Below are 19,674 nucleotides of genomic sequence, written 5' to 3' on the forward strand. Positions count from 1 at the left end.
ATGAGGGGGTATGTAATATGATCAAGGAAAGGTATTTAAAGATCTTCTGCTGTTAATGTTTTATGTCTTAAGCTGAGCACTGGGCACATGGCTGTTCACTCTGTTATTTTTATACCTTTTAAATATTGCTTAAGAATTTAATAGAAGCATATTAATTAATATTTTTCCTAGTAATAGTTATCAACTTATTTAATAGTAAAACACAATTGGCTTTCTTAATAAAATCAGGAACACACAAAGGATGCTTAATAGCACTATTCTTATTAAACTATGTCCTTGAAAATGCAAGTGATATAATAAAGATACATCTTATTATTATTTCCAGGCTATATGATTGCCAGAGAACAGTGTCATGAAATAGAAAGAGTGCTGGATTTGGAAACATCTGGGTTGGGATTATGACTGGGCTGCCTATTATCAGCTTCCTGGGCTGCAGTTTCCTGATCTGTAGAATAGGATCACGATACATACTTTGCAGAGTTGTTGTAGGGATTAAATTATATAATAAATCCTATAGTGTCTAGCACTATGCCTGGCACAGAGAAGGGATCTGAAAAATAATATAATTATTATGGCAATTATTTTACCTTCCAAGAATGAAGAGTTAAAAAGAAAGTTCAGTATTGGACAAACAAAATTATATACTAGCAAATACCATTTCGAAAATACAAGGCATTATGGAAGACTCTCAGAAAACTGCATTGATATCCACTCTTAAGGATTTTCCTTCTTTAGAATTGTTCTTTCTCAAGAAAAACAGAAAAAAATAAGAGTCTGTAACTCTTAACTATTATTTCAAAGCAAACACCATAAAAGTTTTTATGCCCCTCGCACAAAGATAATGCATTTATGCATGGAAGAAAAGCATAACATCTGCCAACTCCCTGCCTCTATAAAGCAGGAGAATGTGTTATCCTTATTTTGACTGCACAAACTGATGCAATCTAGGTTATTTGGGTTATAACTTAATATTTATCCAGAAGAACAAACAAATGGAACTCATTAAAATCTTTTTATAAGGAAGAATAATGAAGAAGAATTAGAGCAAAAACATTTTAGAAAACTGTAATAATTAAATCATTGATTATTGGCATAAGGATGGTCAAGGAGAGGATCCTAATTAAATAACAGTTTAATATTCTAAGAGTGGGATCATAGACTGGTGGAAAAGGAAGGGCTATCTAACAACGGTGCTGTGCAACTGTTTAGCTAAGTATTCCAGTTGATTAAAGACACAAAGAAAAGCAACCAAGTGGTTAAAAAGTATGAAAAAATAGAATATCAAAGGGAGGACTTCTAAGTTTGATAGCAATGGAAACAATTCCAGTGGAAAATCTGAATAGATACAAATGTAAAATGAAAAAGTTCTACCACCAAAGAAAATTGGCAAACATGTTTGGAAAATATTAGCAACATATTTGAGAAACAAGTGTAATTTAAAACAACAATGCTCTTTTTGACTCAAACGAGGCAAGTCTGAAAAAGTAAGAATGCCCTGAGCTGGTAAGGCATGAAGAGAAAAGGCAGGCTTATTAACTAGTTAGAGGGAACAAAAACTGGTTCATTCTAAAAAATGGATTGTAATGCAATACATATTAAAGAATGAATGAATGAATAATGGACTCATTCATTCATTTAGTACCTCAAGTAAAGACGACTGTGCTAATCATATTTTTCAGTTCATGACACATGATATTCGGTCCAGGCAAAGCTACTTACTTACTTAACTTACTTATTCCCTTTATCTCTGTTTCCCACTCTTATTTCCCCTTCCTCCCTTACAGGCTACAATTTGAATGGTCATGCAAAATATGTATTATATTGTATATGTGCATCTTTAGTTTATATAAACGGTATTGGGTCTCCAGTCTGGTTCTTACTCTTTTTCACTCAATACCCTGTTTTTAAGATTCGTTCATGTTACCACGTGTACATCTAGTCCATTTCCTCTAACTGCAGTTTAGTATTTCCTGGTTCACCGCATTTTACTGATTCACTCTCCCAGTGGTGGACCCATAGACTCTGCCACAACAAGGTTTCTTTGGTAAACAAACAGGAATGGGAGTGATGGGTCATGGCGTATTCATAAACCTCCCCTGACTAGTCACTGTCGGGTTCCTCTCTAGCGTGGCTGTACCAGCCACATTCCCACCACAGGCTTGACTATTTCTATACCCTTATATCTCTGACAACATTCTGCGGCACCTTCGTTTCTTTCTATCAGTCAAAAAGACAGAGAGTAACACCTCATTGCTTTACTTTGCAGTTTTCTGATAATTAATGAGTTTCAGCCTATCTTCATGGGCTTATTGACCTTTGCGGATTCTTCTGTAAAATGCTAGTTCATATCCTTTCTGCATTTTTATATTGGGTTTCCTATCTTTTTCTTGTCAATTTGCATTACTTCCTCCTATATGCTAGATAATATTCCCTTGTTGGTTGCCAGTATTGCAAACTAGTCACCCAAACTGTCATACGTCTTTTAACTTCGTCCATGGTGTCCTCCAATTAGCAGAAATCTTTAGTGCTGATGAAATCACATTCACCAGGGTTTTGTGTGTGTGTGTATATGTGTGTGTGTGTGTGTGTGTGTGTGTGTGTGTGTGTGTTGGTGGGGGGGTTATCCTTTGAGCTGTACTTCTGAAGTACTGTTTGAAGAGTCAGGAAGTGCTACCAATTTCTAGGTCACAAAGATATTCTACATTTCTTCTGTTACTTTTACAGTCTGACCTTTTTCATTTAGGCTATTAGTCCATGTGAAGCCCATCTTTATGTTATGATGTATGAGGTGTTAAATATGGGTAAAAGCATTAATTAGTCATACCCTGTTACCAGTAATTCACCTATCTTACAGAAAAAAACTCCAAAAACAGAGAAGTTCTTAAGCAGAAAGATCACAGTTTTGGTTTTGATGGCAAAAAAAAAAAAAAAAAAAAATCTGTGAACAGCCTAAATTCCAACAACAGAGAAATAGCTAAATAAATTATTTAAGTTAATATTTAATGTAAGCATACTTTAAAATTATGTATATATAGACTCTGACATAATATGACTAATATAATAAATTAACAAGACAAAAAAAAGATGCAAAAATAATATATAGAATAATTATAATTATTTGTAAAAGTATGCTTAAAAAGATGACTGGAAGTTGGAACAACTAGATAGAAGATCAACAAGGAAATAGAAGACTCAAACAATACTATAAACCAACCAGACCCAACAGACATAGACAGAACACTCCACCCAACAATAAAATACACATTCTTCTCAAGTACATGCAGAATATTCTCCACAAACCAGTACAAACCATACGTTAGGCCATAAAATAAAGTAAAAAGGATCAAGTCATATAAAGTATGTTCTCTGACCACGATGAAATGAAATTAGATACCAATAAGAGAAGAAAGTTGGAAAATTCACAAATATGTAGAAATCAGACAACACACTTCTAAATACAAATGGTTTAAGGAGGAAGATCACAAGAAAAATGAGAAAATACTTTGTGACAAGGAAAAATGAAAACATAATATTATGGAAACTTATGGAATGCAGCTAAAACAGTGCAGTGCATAAAAGGAACACACCTATAATAAAAAAGATCTCAAGTAAAAAACCGAACCTTCCACCTTATGAAATTAGAAAAAGAAGAGCAAACTAAACCCAAAGCAAACAAAAGGAAGGAAATATTAAAAAATTAGAGCTAAAATAAACGGAATTGAGACTAGAAAAACAAGAGAAAATCAATGAAAACAAAAGTTTGTTCTTTGAAAAGATTAACAAAATTTCCAATCCTTTAGCTAGACTAACCAAGAAAAAAGAGAAAAGTTTCAAATTACTAAAATCAGGAATGAAAAGGGGGACATTAATATCAATCTTACAGAAATAAAAAAGAACATAGGAAATATAATAAATATTATATATCAACAAATTGATAACCCAGATGAAATGCAGAAATTCCTAGGAAGAAACAAACTAACAAAATTGACTCAAGAAGAAATAGAATATCTGAGAAGACCCATAACAAATAAAGAGATTTAATTAGTAAACAAAAAACCTCACAAACATTAGCCCAAGCCCAGATGGCTTCACTGGTGAATTTGACCGAATGTCTAAAGAAGAATCAATACCAAACTTCACAAATTCTTCCAATAAACAGAAGAGGAGGGAACACTTCCTAACTCACTTTATGAGGGCAGTATTACTACCCTGATCCCAAAATCAGACAAAGACATCACACACAAAAAACTACAGACCAATATTCCTTATGAATATAGACATAAAAATCCTTAACCAAATATTAGCAAATACAATTAGGCAATATAAAAAATAATTATGACGATGACCAAGTGGGGTTTATGCCAGCCTGGTTCAATACAGGAAAAGCCATAGCGACAGAAAGTAGATTAGTGGTTGGCCAGGGGCTGAGGGAAGAGGGGAATGGGACTGACTGCTAATAGTTACAAGGTTTCTTTTGGGGATGATGAGAATGTTCTGGAATTAGATAGTGGTGGTAATGGCACAACATGTGAAAATACTAAAAACCATTGAGTTGCACACTCTAAAAAGGTGAATTTTATGGTACATGAATTATATCTCAGTTAAGAGAAGGAGGAGGAGAAGGCTGGGGAGAGGAAGGAAGGGGACCTCGGTGATGACTGGAAGAAAAGATACCAAAACAGGTGTTGTCTTGAGGTGATGGGAGTGCAAGTGAGCGTCTTCTTCCTTCTACTTTCCTGACTTTTACCTTTTTAATGATGACCATATATTGTTATTTATAATAATAATAAAATCAAATAATCTCAGTTCGTACGAGATCAAGCCATCCTTCTCTTTCTTGGGATGTGGTAGGAAATCACTACAGTGTAAGTAGCACTGGACTGAAAAGTGGGCTCTGTTAACAAAATTTTCCACTCTCACAGCATTTCCTCACTGGAGCAAAGGCTAAAAACTTCAGTGGGTCTTGTTATCTCCAGCCCTCCACTGACCCTGCTGCCACCTCTAGCCCTGCCCTTCACCTGACACAGCAGCAAACATCAGCCCTCTGCATCAGTTCCCAGCCTCGATCTATTTTCCAATTGATCCAATTTTCTGCTGGGTGGGAAATCCCTTCCTCCTGCTCCTAAGGTCCCAGTTACAGGGGTGATGTGCAGATTATTTGAGACATACATATACAAATAAAACATTATGCTCTGTGTACCAAGTTCTGAGAATTTAACAGCTGCTCACTTTGAAAATTCTTTCAACAACGCAATAAGATAGTTACTACCAATATTATATCCTAGTGAGGAAACTAAAGAACAAAGAGATTGACTAACTTGCCCCAAGTCATTTAATTGTGTGTTTGAGCATCAGGATCTGAACCCAGGCTGTCCTGCGCCATTCACTCTTAACCACTTTGCTATAATGTCTCACTATAGGTCTTGTCCAAAAGACTTAGAGGTTTTATAAAGGTCCCTAAGCAGATTTCTGGGTTACATACTCATAAAGTTGATAGTCTATTGTCCTTTCACTTACACAAACAGTTTGATATGTTCAAACCTTTGCTTCTCACCTGTTTTCTGCCAAATAAATTTAACAGTATTTGTACAGTTCCTGCTAACAATGCAGTCTGCAGGTTTCCTAGGCTAGGTCAACAGACATGGAATGAGGCTTACTGGCAAAAGAACCTAGTAACCGAGGCATCCCTTTGAGGGGCAGGGGGAGGATGAACTTGTAGTCAAAGCAATTAGCAACTTTCCCCAGAATAGCATTCTATCTCTTTTGGGGGGTGACCGGAAAAGGACATGCACCTCAGTAAGCGACATCTCTGCTCTGGGAACTGGGAGAATGCCTTTGCAGGTCAGACCCTTCTTTAAAAAGTGATTAGGAGTTGGTCTCACCGAGACACCTGGACAGCACTGGCCCTGATAGCCTATTCCGTATACAATAATTATAGCCTGAAAAAGATGTAGAGGTAGTGTAATCAAAGTTCCCAGACTGGAGGTCCAGCCCAGGAAGGCCACTATTCAGCTCCCCTCACAGGTAACCAGTGGTCAGCCTGCCCCCGTCCATAGGTGCTTATGCGTACATGGTTTTTCAGAATAGGGCCATACTATATGTAATATTTATAATCTGCTTTATTTATCAAAAATCACTCTTATTATTTTAGTTTCTTCAATAGTATCACTTTTAAGACACAGTGGAATTATTTCTAGTGTTTAAATTGTTTTCAATTTTTCTCTTTTGTAGATAGTATTGCTGTGAATGAACATTCTCATAGCCATATCTTTTGACATATCAGTGATTATTAAGATCTTAGGCATATGGTCTCGGATGTGGAATTGCCGGGTCAAAGGGATGCACCTTCTTCAGTGTGATAGGAAGCTCATTGGAGAGTTTTAAGCAGGGGAATGACATGAATTTATTTGAATTTTTAAAATATCAGTCTGGAACTAACCAGCCTGAAACTAACACAACATTGTAAATCAACTATTCTCCAATATAAAATAAAATTAAATTAACAAAAATAAAATAAAATATCAAGCTGTGTGCTGTAAGCAGGATGGACTGCAGGAAGCAAGCATGGAAGCAGGGAGGCCAGTTGTGCAGACAGAAGGTGACTGTGACTTGCACTTGGTTGGAGACAGTGCAGACGGAGAGAAGTGGTTGGATTCTGAAGGTGTTTTGGCACAGGATTTATTAATGGTTTGGATATGGGGGTTTAAGGAAAGAGAAGACTCAAGAGTGACCACCAGGTTTTGTTCAGTTGAGTGGAAGCAGCGTCATTTACCAAGATGGAGAAGGCTGGAGGAGGGACAGGTCTGGGGATAAGCTGGGCTTGGCCATTAGGAGTTCTGTTTTGGCTGCAGCTTGTAATGCCTATTAGAAATCAATTCATGGGACTTCCCTGGTGGCGCAGTGGTTAAGATTCCGTGCTCCCAGTGCAGGGGGCCGGGGTTCGATCCCTGGTCAGGGAACTAGATCCCACATGCATGCTGCAGCTAAGAGCTCACATGCCGCAACTAAGGAGCACACATGCCACAACTAAGAACCAGCACAACCGAATAAATAAATAAAAAATATATATATATAAAAGAAGTCAATTCATGTAGAACTCAATAGTTGGCCCTTCTTAACCACGGTTCCTCTGCATCCACAGATTCAACCAACCTTGGCTGGTGTAGTCCTATAGTATTTACTATTGGAAAATATCCGTGCAGTTCAAACCGCATTGTTCAAGGGTCAGCTGCATATTAAGGAGAGAGTGGGCCGCTGTGCTGCATGCCGAGAGTTTGAGTACAATGGCCATGGCAAAGCGACCACTGAATTTAGCAAACTGGTGACCTTGACATGAGCAGTGTTAGCGGAGTGGTAGGGATGGAAGCTCCACTGAGAGACGATGGGAGGGGAAGGAGCAGAGACAAGGAGTGTGAGATGCCTGTTTCAAGGGGTTTAGCTGTTTAGACAGTTGGAGAAATGGAAACATAAGAGGGCTTATCTGAACACTAGGGCGCGTGCGCATGTGTGTGTGTGTGTGTGTGTGTGTGTGTGTGTGTGTGTGTGTACATGTGGGTTAATAGGCAAAGACAAAATTTATGATACAGGAGAGAGAAGGACAGTTGCAGGAGGGAAGTCCTCAAGTAGGTGCGAGGTGGGATCCAGGGTGCGAGAGCAGGGCGAGCCATAGGAGCAGGGTCAGTGCAGCCACTGTCAACTGTCACAGGAGTCAAGGAAGGATGTGCAGGCACAGAGGCAGATGGGTTGAACAATTTGGTGGTAAAATGACTCTCCATTACTGAGTCCCATTACTGCATTGTCAATGTGAAGATAACGTGAAATAATTCAAACAAAGTGCCTAATACTACACCTAACACACACTTAATAACATTCTGGACTAGGTCATGATTCTTCAACTACATTCAAGGCCCTCCCTACAATGTACCTTTGAAATCTTATGTTCTACTACTTTGATGCACATACCCTGTACTCCAGCCAACTAAACTACACATTTGGCCCCAAATAAACTAAAACAGCCCAAGCTGTCCCCTCTACCAGAAATGTCCTCCTTTCTCTTCTCTGCCTGATGAAATTCTGCCCATCTTTCAAAACCCAACACAAATGCCACCTCTGGCATGAAGCTTTCTATGATTCCCCCAATTAGATCAAATCTATATTTTTATTCTTATAACAGACATTCTGAAACAGTGTGCATGAGCAGTTTTAAGAATCTTCCCAAGTAACTTTTTCTACTGATAAAACACGCTTTTAATCACTTAGGTCAAAGACAAATTTATTCCTATTACTAAGCCCTCCTTACTCATATTTCTACCCGCTTTCTTGAGTAGGAGGAAGGAAAAAGTAGAAGTGGAGCCAGCATACTGAGAATCACATGTAAACTGTAGCATCTTACCTATGCCAGAAAGAGCCATGGAATTTGAAGGACTTTATTTCCCAACTGAAACTGTGAAGTTTCATTATAACTGTTGAAAAGATCACGCACTTGAATATCTATCTTGTGTGTCTTCACTGATAGAATATTCAGAGCCACTATTCTATAGTACACTGTACCAAAGAAACCTAGAGTATCCCTGATCTTAGTTGTTCACAGGCTTGTCTTTGCCACCACCTCATGTTAATATCATCTCATTTACACTGCCTCTATCTTATCCATCTTTGTATCTCTTAATACCCAATACAATGTTTACACCTGGTAAGTTCTCATCAAGTACTTACTGAACAAATGAATGAATGAAGGGATCTTTTGGAGAAATCCTGTTTAGAATTTTCAGTGTTAATTATTTTTAAAAGACCTAATGTCCATAGTTTAAAATCAGAATATACTCAAAGCTTCAAGTGAGATTGGAAACAAGTTGACAAGAAGGACCCCAATAATAATAATAGCAGAAAACATTGATCGATATAGATGATATTTACCCAGTTCATCTTGACAGAAGCTGCCTGGAGGATTGATATACTTCATGGTGCTCACATCCAACTTCCAGTTGTGTTTTGTGCATCTAACAGACCTGGATGAAAAATTATACTTAGGTTTATGAAATGGTGAAAATAAAAATTAATCTTATTAGGCTTAAATGCATTATAAACAACTGTAGTTGGTTGAACATAAAATGCATGAAAGAAAAACTACTAATAGCTCATACTCAAATATCCAAGGAAATATAGATTAATCATCAGTAGGTAATTTTAAAAGTGAAGATAAATGCCATGTCACAAAATAATATGTGTTAGAGATCAACAGAGCCATCAGAATAAAGTCATCTTTAGGGATGGCTCTCATACAAAAGCTAAGTTGGTTAAGATTCAACTGGGGCCAATATGAGGAAAGAATGCAGTCATAAAGACATACCTATGATTTATAATCACTTTACAACCCTTAGCCCCTAGTATAGTGTGCTAAACCTAAGTTCAACTCAAGTTTTCAGGAAGAGAAAAGACCTCCTTATAGTTTAAGATTTCAGAGCATGGTTGCCAGATAAAATACAGGATGCCCAGTTAAATATGAATTTCAGATAAATAAGAAATAATTTAAAAACACAACTCACACAATATATGACATATACTGGAAATTCGTCATTTATCTGCAATTTAACTGAGCGTTCTGCATTTTTATTTGCTAACTCTGGCAACCCTATTTCAGAATGAGAATCAGATTGCAGCAAAATAGGAGGCTTGGTAAATTTTTTTCCATTTCTTACCAGACCGTGAAGGGGGTTGTGGTGGTGAAAGATGAGGCATAAAAGTTCCATTTCCTCCCTATTTTGGTAGTGTTTCTTGTGAGGTTTTTTTTTTTTTCACAGTTAAAGAATTTTTTTTACAAACAAATATGTCTCAAACCGGAAACATCAGATTTTTAAATCTAACAATGTCTATTTTAACTTATATATCAGTAAATTACACTGATTTTTCCAAGCTTCATTATATCAAGAATTTTTCATGCTCTTTTCTAGTAATAAGGCAAAAACCATATTCCACACTTCAATTTATAGAGGATTATTCTGAAACATCTACTTTCTCATCAATGAGTAGCCAACAACATTTCAAAACTTGAGAACATTCCAAACGCAGCTATTGAGCATGCTGGGTCATTAAAGGGGAAACGTGGCAGGATCTTAACTGTTCATAGGCAGCAAGTAGACAGGAGGGAGGCGACAGCTTCATGTGCAAAGAGGTTGGGAAAAGTTGTTAGATTTAGAAAATGAGAACCACAGCTTATGAGAGTTGCTGACGTTGGTTACATGTGAAGAAGAAAAATGGCTAGGAAAAAAGTGTGAAGAAGAAAAATGTAGGGAGGGTAGAAGAGGTAGGTCATTACTCTTGACTGTCTCCTAGGTGAGAGATTCCTCGGGTGAATTGCTACACAGAGAAGCAGTCAAATTTGGAGCGATGGATGGGGGAGTATAGGGTGTGAGTTACTCTGAGGATGGAGTTTCAGCACATCAATGCCTGGTGAGCTGCATCTGGGAATAAAGCTGGGAGAATGTGCAGGAGATAAATCTGGTTCCTCATGTGCCGGAGTGCTAAGACAATGCCAGCTCTAGGTTAGCCTGCCAACAGAATAGGGTGAAACTAGGATCAATCACCCCCAAGGCTTTGGGTGAAGGAGAGAAAGGCCAGCATGTGGCAAAGCAATCACTCTGTTAAGATGAGCCAGCCAGGTTCAAGAACAATCTGAATTCCTGTAAATAACCTCTGTTCCTAAGCTACACTAGAAGCTCATGACAGAGTAATAACAGCAAATGTAATTGACATTTATTGAGCACTTATCATATGGCCAGACATTGCTTTAAGTGCTTTATGTATTTGAAATCACTTAATCCTCTCAGCAGTCAGACAGAGTAGGTAATACTCTCAATTTCACTGTATAGAGGAGAGGATTGAGGTCCAGAAAGGCTAAGAAACTTGTCCAAGGTCACGGAGCTGGTAAATGGTGGGGGCAGGCTTCTGAACAGGGCAGGTTGTGAGAAGAGATCATGCTCCTAATCACAAAGCTGCAACACTTCCTTAAACGGCTGGCTCAGGGAGCACCATGTGAAAAGCCCACTAAGGAGAGAAAGGGAGAGAGGAAACGTGGAGTCCCCAAACCGCAACAGTCAGAAAGCCTCAAGGTCCAAGAGTGCCTGCAGAAACTTACCAGTGACAGAACAAACCATGTCTGAGGTTTCCCTAACTTGAATCCACTGAGAAGATGGAAGGGACTCCAAACAGGGCTGTCAGCAAATAACCATGAGGCTCTCCTAGAGTAGAGCTGTCGCTAAAACTGTGTCCCATGCAATACTTGGAACCTATCTATGCTAAAACTATATTCGTTGTTTATCTGAAATGCAAATTTAACTGGGTGCCTTCTATTTGCCTAATCTAGCAACCCCATCGGAGGAGCCAAGCAAGCTACAGGTGCAGCAGTGTTTATGAACATTTAGAAATCTAATAGTGTGCGTCTAGGCCCTGAAACTAAGTATGCAGTGAAGCAAATCTGTGTGCAGGTGTAAGAACATTTTAGACTTGGGTGATGGTCTTCTATACGATTATAGCAGGGAGCTCTTAGAAAACTACGCAGCTCCCTCTGAGTCCACCTCCACTAAACTGCCCACAGATGACCCGAGAAATCAGATCAACAACACGGTGGAGGTCAAGCCTGACATGGGAATGGCTAAAAAGCACCCAGGTCAAGTTAGGCTGAAGCAAAGCTTGGAAAGGTGCGGTCAACCACTCATTTGTTGCCAGTGTTGAGCATCAGGCTGACAAAGCATCCCTCACCCAGAACTGCCCCTGTCTCTGCCAGGCGGTGCTGCTATCTCATCCCTCACCCAGAACTGCCCCTGTCTCTGCCAGGTGGTGCTGCTATCTCTTTGGCAATCATTGAAAACAAACAAACAGACAAAACCCACAACCATCCTGTCTTGGTATTGCCCCTGAACTGGGGAGGAAGGTGATCTATATGTAGGCTTCATCAAGGGGGAGAGAGGGGTACCAGCACTAGTTCTTCCAAGAAATGATTAGAAGAGCTGCTGTTCAGGGCAGGTACAGTTGGGGCTCTGCCATTTTGGGTTTTTAATCACCATGAGGCAGTCAGGGCAAGTCTATCTGCTCTCTAGCAGTGTTTGGATAAGGGCCTGCCCCACTCATACTTCTGGGGGAGCGGGAAAGGAAACCCAAAGGAGGCTTGAGTCCTGAAAAATAAAAGCTGTTACATACACCCAACCACTCATTCACACACACAGACACATGTACCTTAGAAATTTCACTGTTTATCAAGCTAGGAATCAATTTTCAATTAGAGTTCTTAAGAGAGAGTGGGAAATTAAGTAAAGGTCATAACATTTTGAGATCAGAGATTTGCCTCAGTGAGGACAAGTAAAAGTTATGAATTTGCTAAAAGTAATAATTTGTCAGTTGGTTCATTTGATTTCTCAATGAGCACACCTCCTGCCAAATCTAATTGTAAGAAGGGTCACCAGGGAGAAAGCAAAGAACTCATGTTACCTTCCGTCTAAATCCTCGATATCTTTTATGAACAGGCCTCCTTGGTGCTTGCACATATTCTTGCATGCTCGCAGGTGGCTCTTACTTTTATATAAGATGTAATCTTTGCCAGTGCTCTTATTTCGAACAAAATTGATTCCTTCCTTGAGATTGGCAACTTCAGCAGGTGAGAGACACAACAGGATCTCAGTTGTTTGTTCGATGCTATGAAAAGGCAAACATTTTGAGAGGAAAGAGTGATAACTGTTAGGTTTTAAGAGAGAACAATTTGGCATTGACACCTCAAAAACCTCTTTTTTATTAAAATACTTTTTAAGGCCATCCCTCCAAGTACCCAGGCCGGGTGGCACCTGACGGTGAACTTTCTCCCCTCCTTTCAATGTCCATCCTACTTGTTGAGGGTTTATCTCCACTTTCCCAGAGAGCTCATGCCCCTCTCACTTGCCTGCCCATGGTCTGTCGTTGCCTCTCTCTGGGTATTTTGGAAGAACGGCAGTTGCTTCTTCAGCTTCTATGACTCATTCGCTCCCTCAAGGCATTAGTCTGTGTGGATAAAGAGGGTGTGGGCCCAGCTCAGCATTTCCGTCCTACGGCTTCCTCCTCTACCATATCTCTCTTAGAAGCCGAATTTTATATTTAGTTTCAAGAACCCAGTCTGCTCTCCCCACCTCCATGCTTTTGTCTCTGCACCTGCTCTCCTCTGCCACTGAGAGTCATCCTTTAGGTTCAAACATAACTCAATCATCCCCTCCTTGGATAAGGCTTCCGAGCTACCCACCACCCCCCGACCCCCAGGTCAAGTCTAACACTTCTTTTTTTTTTTACTTTCCAGAAGACATTGAAATTTATTCTTTCTTTTTCTTTTAGTGAACATCCATCATCTCATATAGAAACAAAATTAAAGATAAGATGAGAACTCTTAGCTGATTTACTCAACTTTCATATATAATGTACAGTAGTGTTAGTTATGTTGATCCTGTTGTACACTACATACTCAGTACTTATTTATCTTACAACCGGAAGTTTGTACCTTTTGATCACCTTCATCCAGATCACCTTCTCTCCACCCCCTTCCTCTGGTAACCACAAATCTGATCTCTTTTTCTATGAGGTTTTTTTTGTTTGTTTTTAAAGTATAATTGACCTACAACACTATGTTAGTTCCCAGGACACAACACAGTGATTCGATATTTCTATACATTTAAAAATGATCACCATGATAAGTCTAGTTTTCATAAGTCTAGCACTTCTCAATGTGTATTACTATTCTGTAGAACATTATAACCTAGTACCAGTGCACTGCCCTGCTTACTTGCACATAGATGCTTTTAAAAACACTCTATCTCTCTGCTTTTCTCTTCCCACCACTTAGCAGACTATCTTTAAGAGCTAGCTACTTAAAGATTGAACCAACTGCACTCAATCTGAGTAATTTATAAAAAGCTCTAGCAGCAAAGCATTTGATCTCTCATATTTTTTCAAGGAAAATACAAATGTTACATTTCTCAAACCCCAATCTTTAAACAAACTCTTGTTACGATGCAACTCTGAATCATAGTGGAATATAAGTTTTGCCAAGAGGGATTTCAAAATAACTTTTGGTATATCCACGGTATGAAATCTGGGTGCATGTTTAATTCTACATTCCACTCCAAACCAAAAGTGGTCAAAATTCTCTTCATGTGTTAATTTAAAATTGATTTGGAGCTCATGTACATTTGTGGCACTTTCACTTTCATTTTTGGAAGTACTGCAAATTTCTCTTTTTTTCTTAAAGATGAGGTTTTATTTAATTAATTAATTAATTGGCTGCGTCAGGTCTTAGTTGTGGCATGCGGGATCTTCCATTGCGGCGCACGGGCTCCAGAGCGCATGGGCTCAGTAGTTGCGGCATATGGGCTTAGTTGTCCCACGGCACGTGCGATCTTAATTCCTTGACCAGGGATCAAATCGGTGTCCCCTGCATTGCAAGATGGACCACCAGGGAAGTCCCACAAATTTCTTAAACAGGAAATTAAAATAATGTAAAAAACACACCATAATAGAAAATAATAGGGAAGCTACTTCCAATTTTCAACTAATAAGGCAGAGCTCTATAATTGAGTATGATCCATTTCTTCAAAGCAGATTCTCATTGTCACTTCTGTCCCAAATTCCTGGTAATTCTGTTCACAGTAGACTTGAAATGTTTCCAAATATATGTTTTAAATGTATTTGATAGAAAGGATTCCATGTAAAGCCTCATGAAGTTCTTTTATCTTTGTTCTTACGAGTACAAATATCTGACACCAAGCCAAAGCAAGCACTGAGGCAATTTCTGGAATAATTAGCCTAAAAGTGTAAAAAGGAAACCTTTCTAAATATTTTGTTTTACTTGATTGACTGAACCAGTTAGCCAAAGTTCTGTGTTAGATTCTAAGGCTTTCCATGCACTGTGTAAAGCAGGTTGAACTAACTACATCTTTGTTTATCAATTCCGTGAAAACATATATTGGAACCTAAAGCAAAATTTTAAAATGTGCACTCCTATATACATGCTTTTGTGTATTTTTTAATGGTTAGTTTTTCCCAAAAGTCAACTTTTAAAGCTATTAAAAATTGGATTGGATTCCATTAAAATCAGGAAAGTAAAATTATAGTCAATTCTGGTTTGGGTATAAATAAAATATTTAAACTAAAATGATGTGAGTTTTAGTACACCTACTTTTCAACATTTCATTATTTTTTCAAATACTTTAATGTTGGTGAAAAGATAATCATTAAAAAATACACAAAAGCATTTATATAGGGACATACATTTTTGCCTTTTGCCTCAGACTTGGTGGCATGGCCTTGCAATGCAGCATCCTGTCTTTAAAATTTTGATATTTTGTTTGTCATGAAATTTTGGCTTTAGTTTTGATTTTTAAAAATATTATGTTAATGATATTCATCTTGATTATATGCATCTCATGAAGCCAGGAATCCTCCAGAAGTTTAAGCTCTGAGAAAAAGGGCTAGAGGAAGAAAAGGCAACTCACTCAGAATTGTCAATTTATAAATGCATTTTGTTACTCATAATTTCTTAATTAGATTAGTTTTGTTTTAAATGGGAAGATGTTCAGTATTCTGTTCACAGGGATGTAAACTCCATGAAAGCTGAGATATAAAGTGTCTGTCACATGGTAGGTGCCCAGTAAATATCTGGCTAATGAAGGAATACACTCACAAGAATGAAATATGTACTCCATGTAGACAAATGATGTGAAAATGCTTCCAAAGGTCACAGACCTGTTAAGGGAAAAATCAAATTAATGGCGCATACAAGTTCTGAAAAGCAACTTAAGGGAATTCCTTGGTGGTCCAGTGGTTAGGACTCAGCAGTCTCACTTCCCAGGGCCCCAGGTTCAATCCCTAGTCAGAGAACTAAGATCCCATAAGCCACGTGGCACAGCCAAAAAAATAATAATAATAATAAAAAGCAATTTAGGAGCGCTGTTGTTGTTGTTGTTTTTAATCCCATGAAAAAGCAGAGGGTACTTCCTCATTTATTCAAATCATCTTGTTTGCTCTTTATTATGGTTTTGAAAATTTACTTTTTCATAGCTAATTCTTAGATATTTTACAGCTGTTGCTGCCATTGTAATTGGTATCATTGTAATTTTATTTTTGGATCAGTTATTCTTGGTAGAGAGATGTAACAAATTTTTTAAAAATTGCTTTACTGCACTTTAATTGTTTTACTACATTTAATGTAAAACTGATCATCTTAACCATTTTTAAGCATAGATTTCAGTAGTGTTAAGTATATATGCATTGTTAAGTGCAACAAAATTCCAAAATATTTGATCTTGCAAAACCAAAACTCCATACTCATTATACAACAACTCCCCATTTCCCTCCCCACCCCAAGCCCCTGGTAACACCATTCTACTTTCTGTTTCTATGAATTTGACTACCTTAGCTACTTGATATAAGTATAATCATACAGTATTTGTCTTTTTGTGATCGGCTTATCTCATTTAGCATAATGTCCTCAAGGTTCATCTATATTGTAACTAACATGTACTAACAGGATTTCTTTCCTTTTTAAGGCTAAATAATATTCCATTGTGTGTGTGTATCATATTTTGTTCAGAAAATATTTGCAAAAGATATATCTGATAGAGGACTGTTATCCAAAATATAAAAAGAACTCTTAAGACTCAACAACAAGAAAACAAACAATCCAATTATAAAATGGGTCAGAATGGGGAGTGGCCAAAATGGTGGCGTAGGAAGAACTTGAGCTCACCCCCTCCCATGGGCACACCAAAATTACAACTATTTACAAAGCAACTATCAATGAGAAAGACTGGATGACTAGAAGAAAAGATCTTCTACAATTAAAGATATGAAGAAGGAATCACAGTGAGACCAGTAGGAGGGGTGGAGACATGGTATAGCAAGACTGGCCAACACCAGTTCCAGGAAACCTTTGGCTCCTCACCAGTGGGTCAGCACTAGCCCCGGGACCCAGCCTCACCCACTAGGGGGCTGACACCATCTCAGAAACCCTGCAGCTCATCAGCCACCTGCCCTGGGATCCGGCCCTACCTGCCAGTGGGCCAGCACTGCTTTGGGACCCCCTGGGGCTCTGTAGCCAGCAGCCCCATGACTCAACCCAACCCAATAGCTGGCAAACTCCAGGACACCTCAAGGCCCTCTTCCCGTGGCACTGGATCTGGACCCACTCACCAGTGCTTTAGCACTAGTTCTCGGATCACCAGGGCTCTTCAGTCAGCCGGCCTGTGACCTAGTCCTGCCCATTGCTGGCTGAAACAGCCCCATGACAGCTTGGGCCCCCCAGGCAGCCACCCCAGGCTCTGGGCCTACTCACTAGTGGGTCATCACTAGCCCTGGGATCCGGCCTCACCCAACAGGGGCCTGACTTCGCCTCTGGAACATTACAACCCCTCAGCCAGCTACCTGGGAATCTGGGCCCACCCACCAGTAGTCCAGCAGTAGCCACAGCACCCACCAGGGCTCTTCAGTTAGCCTCCCCATGCCCCAGCCTCACCCAACGGCTGGCCAACACCAGCTGCAGGACACCTTGGGCCTGGCGGCCAGTCACCCTGTATCCAGCCTCATCCACCATGAGACTAGTACCAATCCCAGGAACCCCGTGGTCCCACAACCAGCCACCTGGGACCCAGTGATCAGCTACCCTATACCAAGCCCTTTGGAACAGCTGGCTGACACCAGCTCCAAGACATGTTGGGCCCCTCAGCAAGCCACCCTGAGATTCGTCCACACTTTCCAGTGGGCCAGCACTAGCCCCAGGACTCCCCGGGGCTCTACAGCCTCCTGACCCAGCCCCAGGCAATAGCTGGCTGACACCAATTCTAGGACACCTTGGGCCCCTCAGCCAGCTGCCCCAGGATCCAGCCCTCCACACCAGTAGCCCAACACTAGCTCCTGAACCCTCTGGGGCTTTGCTGTCACCTGCCCAGTGTCCCAACCTCACCCAACACCTGGCTCACACCATTTCCAGGATACCTTGGACCACTCAGCCAGCTGTCCTGAATCTGGCTACACTCACCTGTTGGCCAGCACTAGCACCAGGAACTGGTCTCACCCACCAGCAAGCCAATATCAGCCTTGGAAACCTCACAGCCTTGTAGCCTGCAGCCAGCCATCCTGGGACCCAGCTCCACCCACCAGAGGTTCTGCACTAGCCCCAGGACTCCCTAGGGTTCTGCAGTCAGCTGCACCTGTGACCTACCTCTGCCCACCAGCTGGCCAACACCAGCTCCAGGACACCTTGAGCCCCTTAGCCATCTCAGGATCTGGCCTCACCCTTCCATGGGCTGGCAGCTTTCTCACTAGGTGTGGTCTGGCACCCAACTGGGCTGCAGACCAGCCAAGCCTATCAGAGTGCCCATAGTAATAAGCTCACCCCAACAGTAGGGCTCAGGTAACCAACATAGAGGGCACCCCTAGAGCATAGCTCCTGTGACCAAAGCGGTGTGCACTGCTGGGCCCCATAGGACATCTCCTATATAAGGCCACTCCTCCAAGATTAGTAGTGTAACTGACCTACCTAATACCTAGAAATAAAAACAGAGAATTCAGCAAAATGAGGTGACAGAGGAATATATTCCAAACTATGGAATAAGATAAAACCCTGGAAGAAGAACTAAATGAAATGGAGATAAGCAATCTGCCTGATAAAGAGTTTAAGTTAATGATCAAAAAGATGCTCAGGGCTTCCCTGGTGGCGCAGTAGTTAAGAATCCACCTGCCAATGCAGGGGACACGGGTTCGATCCCTGGTCTGAGAAGATTCCACATGCCATGGAGCAACTAAGTCCATGTGCCACAACTACTGAGCCTGTGCTCTAGAGCCCATGAGCCACAACTACTGAGCCCACATGCCACAACTACTGAAGCCCATGCACCTAGAGCCCATGCTCTGCAACAAGAGAAGCCACCACAATGAGAAGCCCACGCACCACAGCGAAGAGTAGCCCCCATTCATCACAACTAGAGAAAGCTCGTGCTCAGCAACAAAGACCCAACTCAGCCAAAAATAAATAAATAAATAAATAAATTTATCTTTAAAAAAAAGGATGTTCAAAGAACTCAAGAGAAGAATGGATGAACAAAATCAGAAGTTAGAAGTTTTTAACGAAGAGTTAGAAAATATAAACAAGAATCAAATAGAGCTGAAGAACACAATAACTGAAATAAAAAATACATTAGATGGAATTGGGGACACAGTTCTTGAGGTGCTAGCCTACTGTGTTCCCTCTTTGCCTGGTAAAGAAATAAAGCCACTCTTTCTTTCTCCTCCATAAAAAAAAAAAAAAGAAAATTAGATGGAATCAATGGTGGATTAGATGATACAGAGAAATTGATCAGTGAACTGGAAGACAGAGTGGTGGAAATCACTCAAGCTGAACAGAAAAAAAGAAAAAAAAATTGTTTAAATGAGGACAGCTGAAGAGACCTGGAACAACATCAAGCATCCTAACATTCACCTTATAGGAGTCCCAAAGGAGATGAGAGAAAGGGACAGAAAACATATTTGAAGATATAATAGCTGAAAAACTTCCCTAACTTGGGAAAGGAAACAGGCATTCAGGAAACACAAAGTGTCCCCAACAAGATCAACCCACAGAGGACCACACCAAGACACACTGTATTTAAAGTGCCAAAATTAAAGATGAAG

The 19,674-nt window shown here is 39.9% G+C and overlaps 1 protein-coding gene across 9 annotated transcripts in view; it reads right to left on the bottom strand.

Moving 5' to 3' along the window:
* Window positions 1–19,674, bottom strand: part of LOC309637823 (cytidine monophosphate-N-acetylneuraminic acid hydroxylase) — a 285,683-nt gene that overhangs the window by 42,970 nt on the left and 223,039 nt on the right. For 6 of the 9 annotated variants that reach the window (XR_014250836.1, XM_082413025.1, XM_082413028.1 and 3 more), the window contains 2 exons: window positions 12,484–12,687; window positions 8,917–9,008 (listed from right to left, as the gene is read on the bottom strand). Coding sequence is in view for 8 of the 9 variants with exons in the window: in XM_082413025.1 (XP_082269151.1) it covers window positions 8,917–9,008; window positions 12,484–12,687 (296 nt within the window). In the remaining variant the exon portion in view is untranslated. Of the gene's footprint in view, window positions 1–8,916; window positions 9,009–12,483; window positions 12,688–12,928; window positions 13,027–15,691; window positions 15,754–19,674 lie in introns of all 9 variants that reach the window. The other 3 variants (XM_082413030.1, XM_082413032.1, XM_082413031.1) reach the window with 2 other exon arrangements.

This window comes from Balaenoptera physalus, assembly GCF_965194825.1.
Source record: "Balaenoptera physalus genome assembly, chromosome: 11".
In the NCBI taxonomy this organism is placed as follows: domain Eukaryota; kingdom Metazoa; phylum Chordata; class Mammalia; order Artiodactyla; family Balaenopteridae; genus Balaenoptera; species Balaenoptera physalus.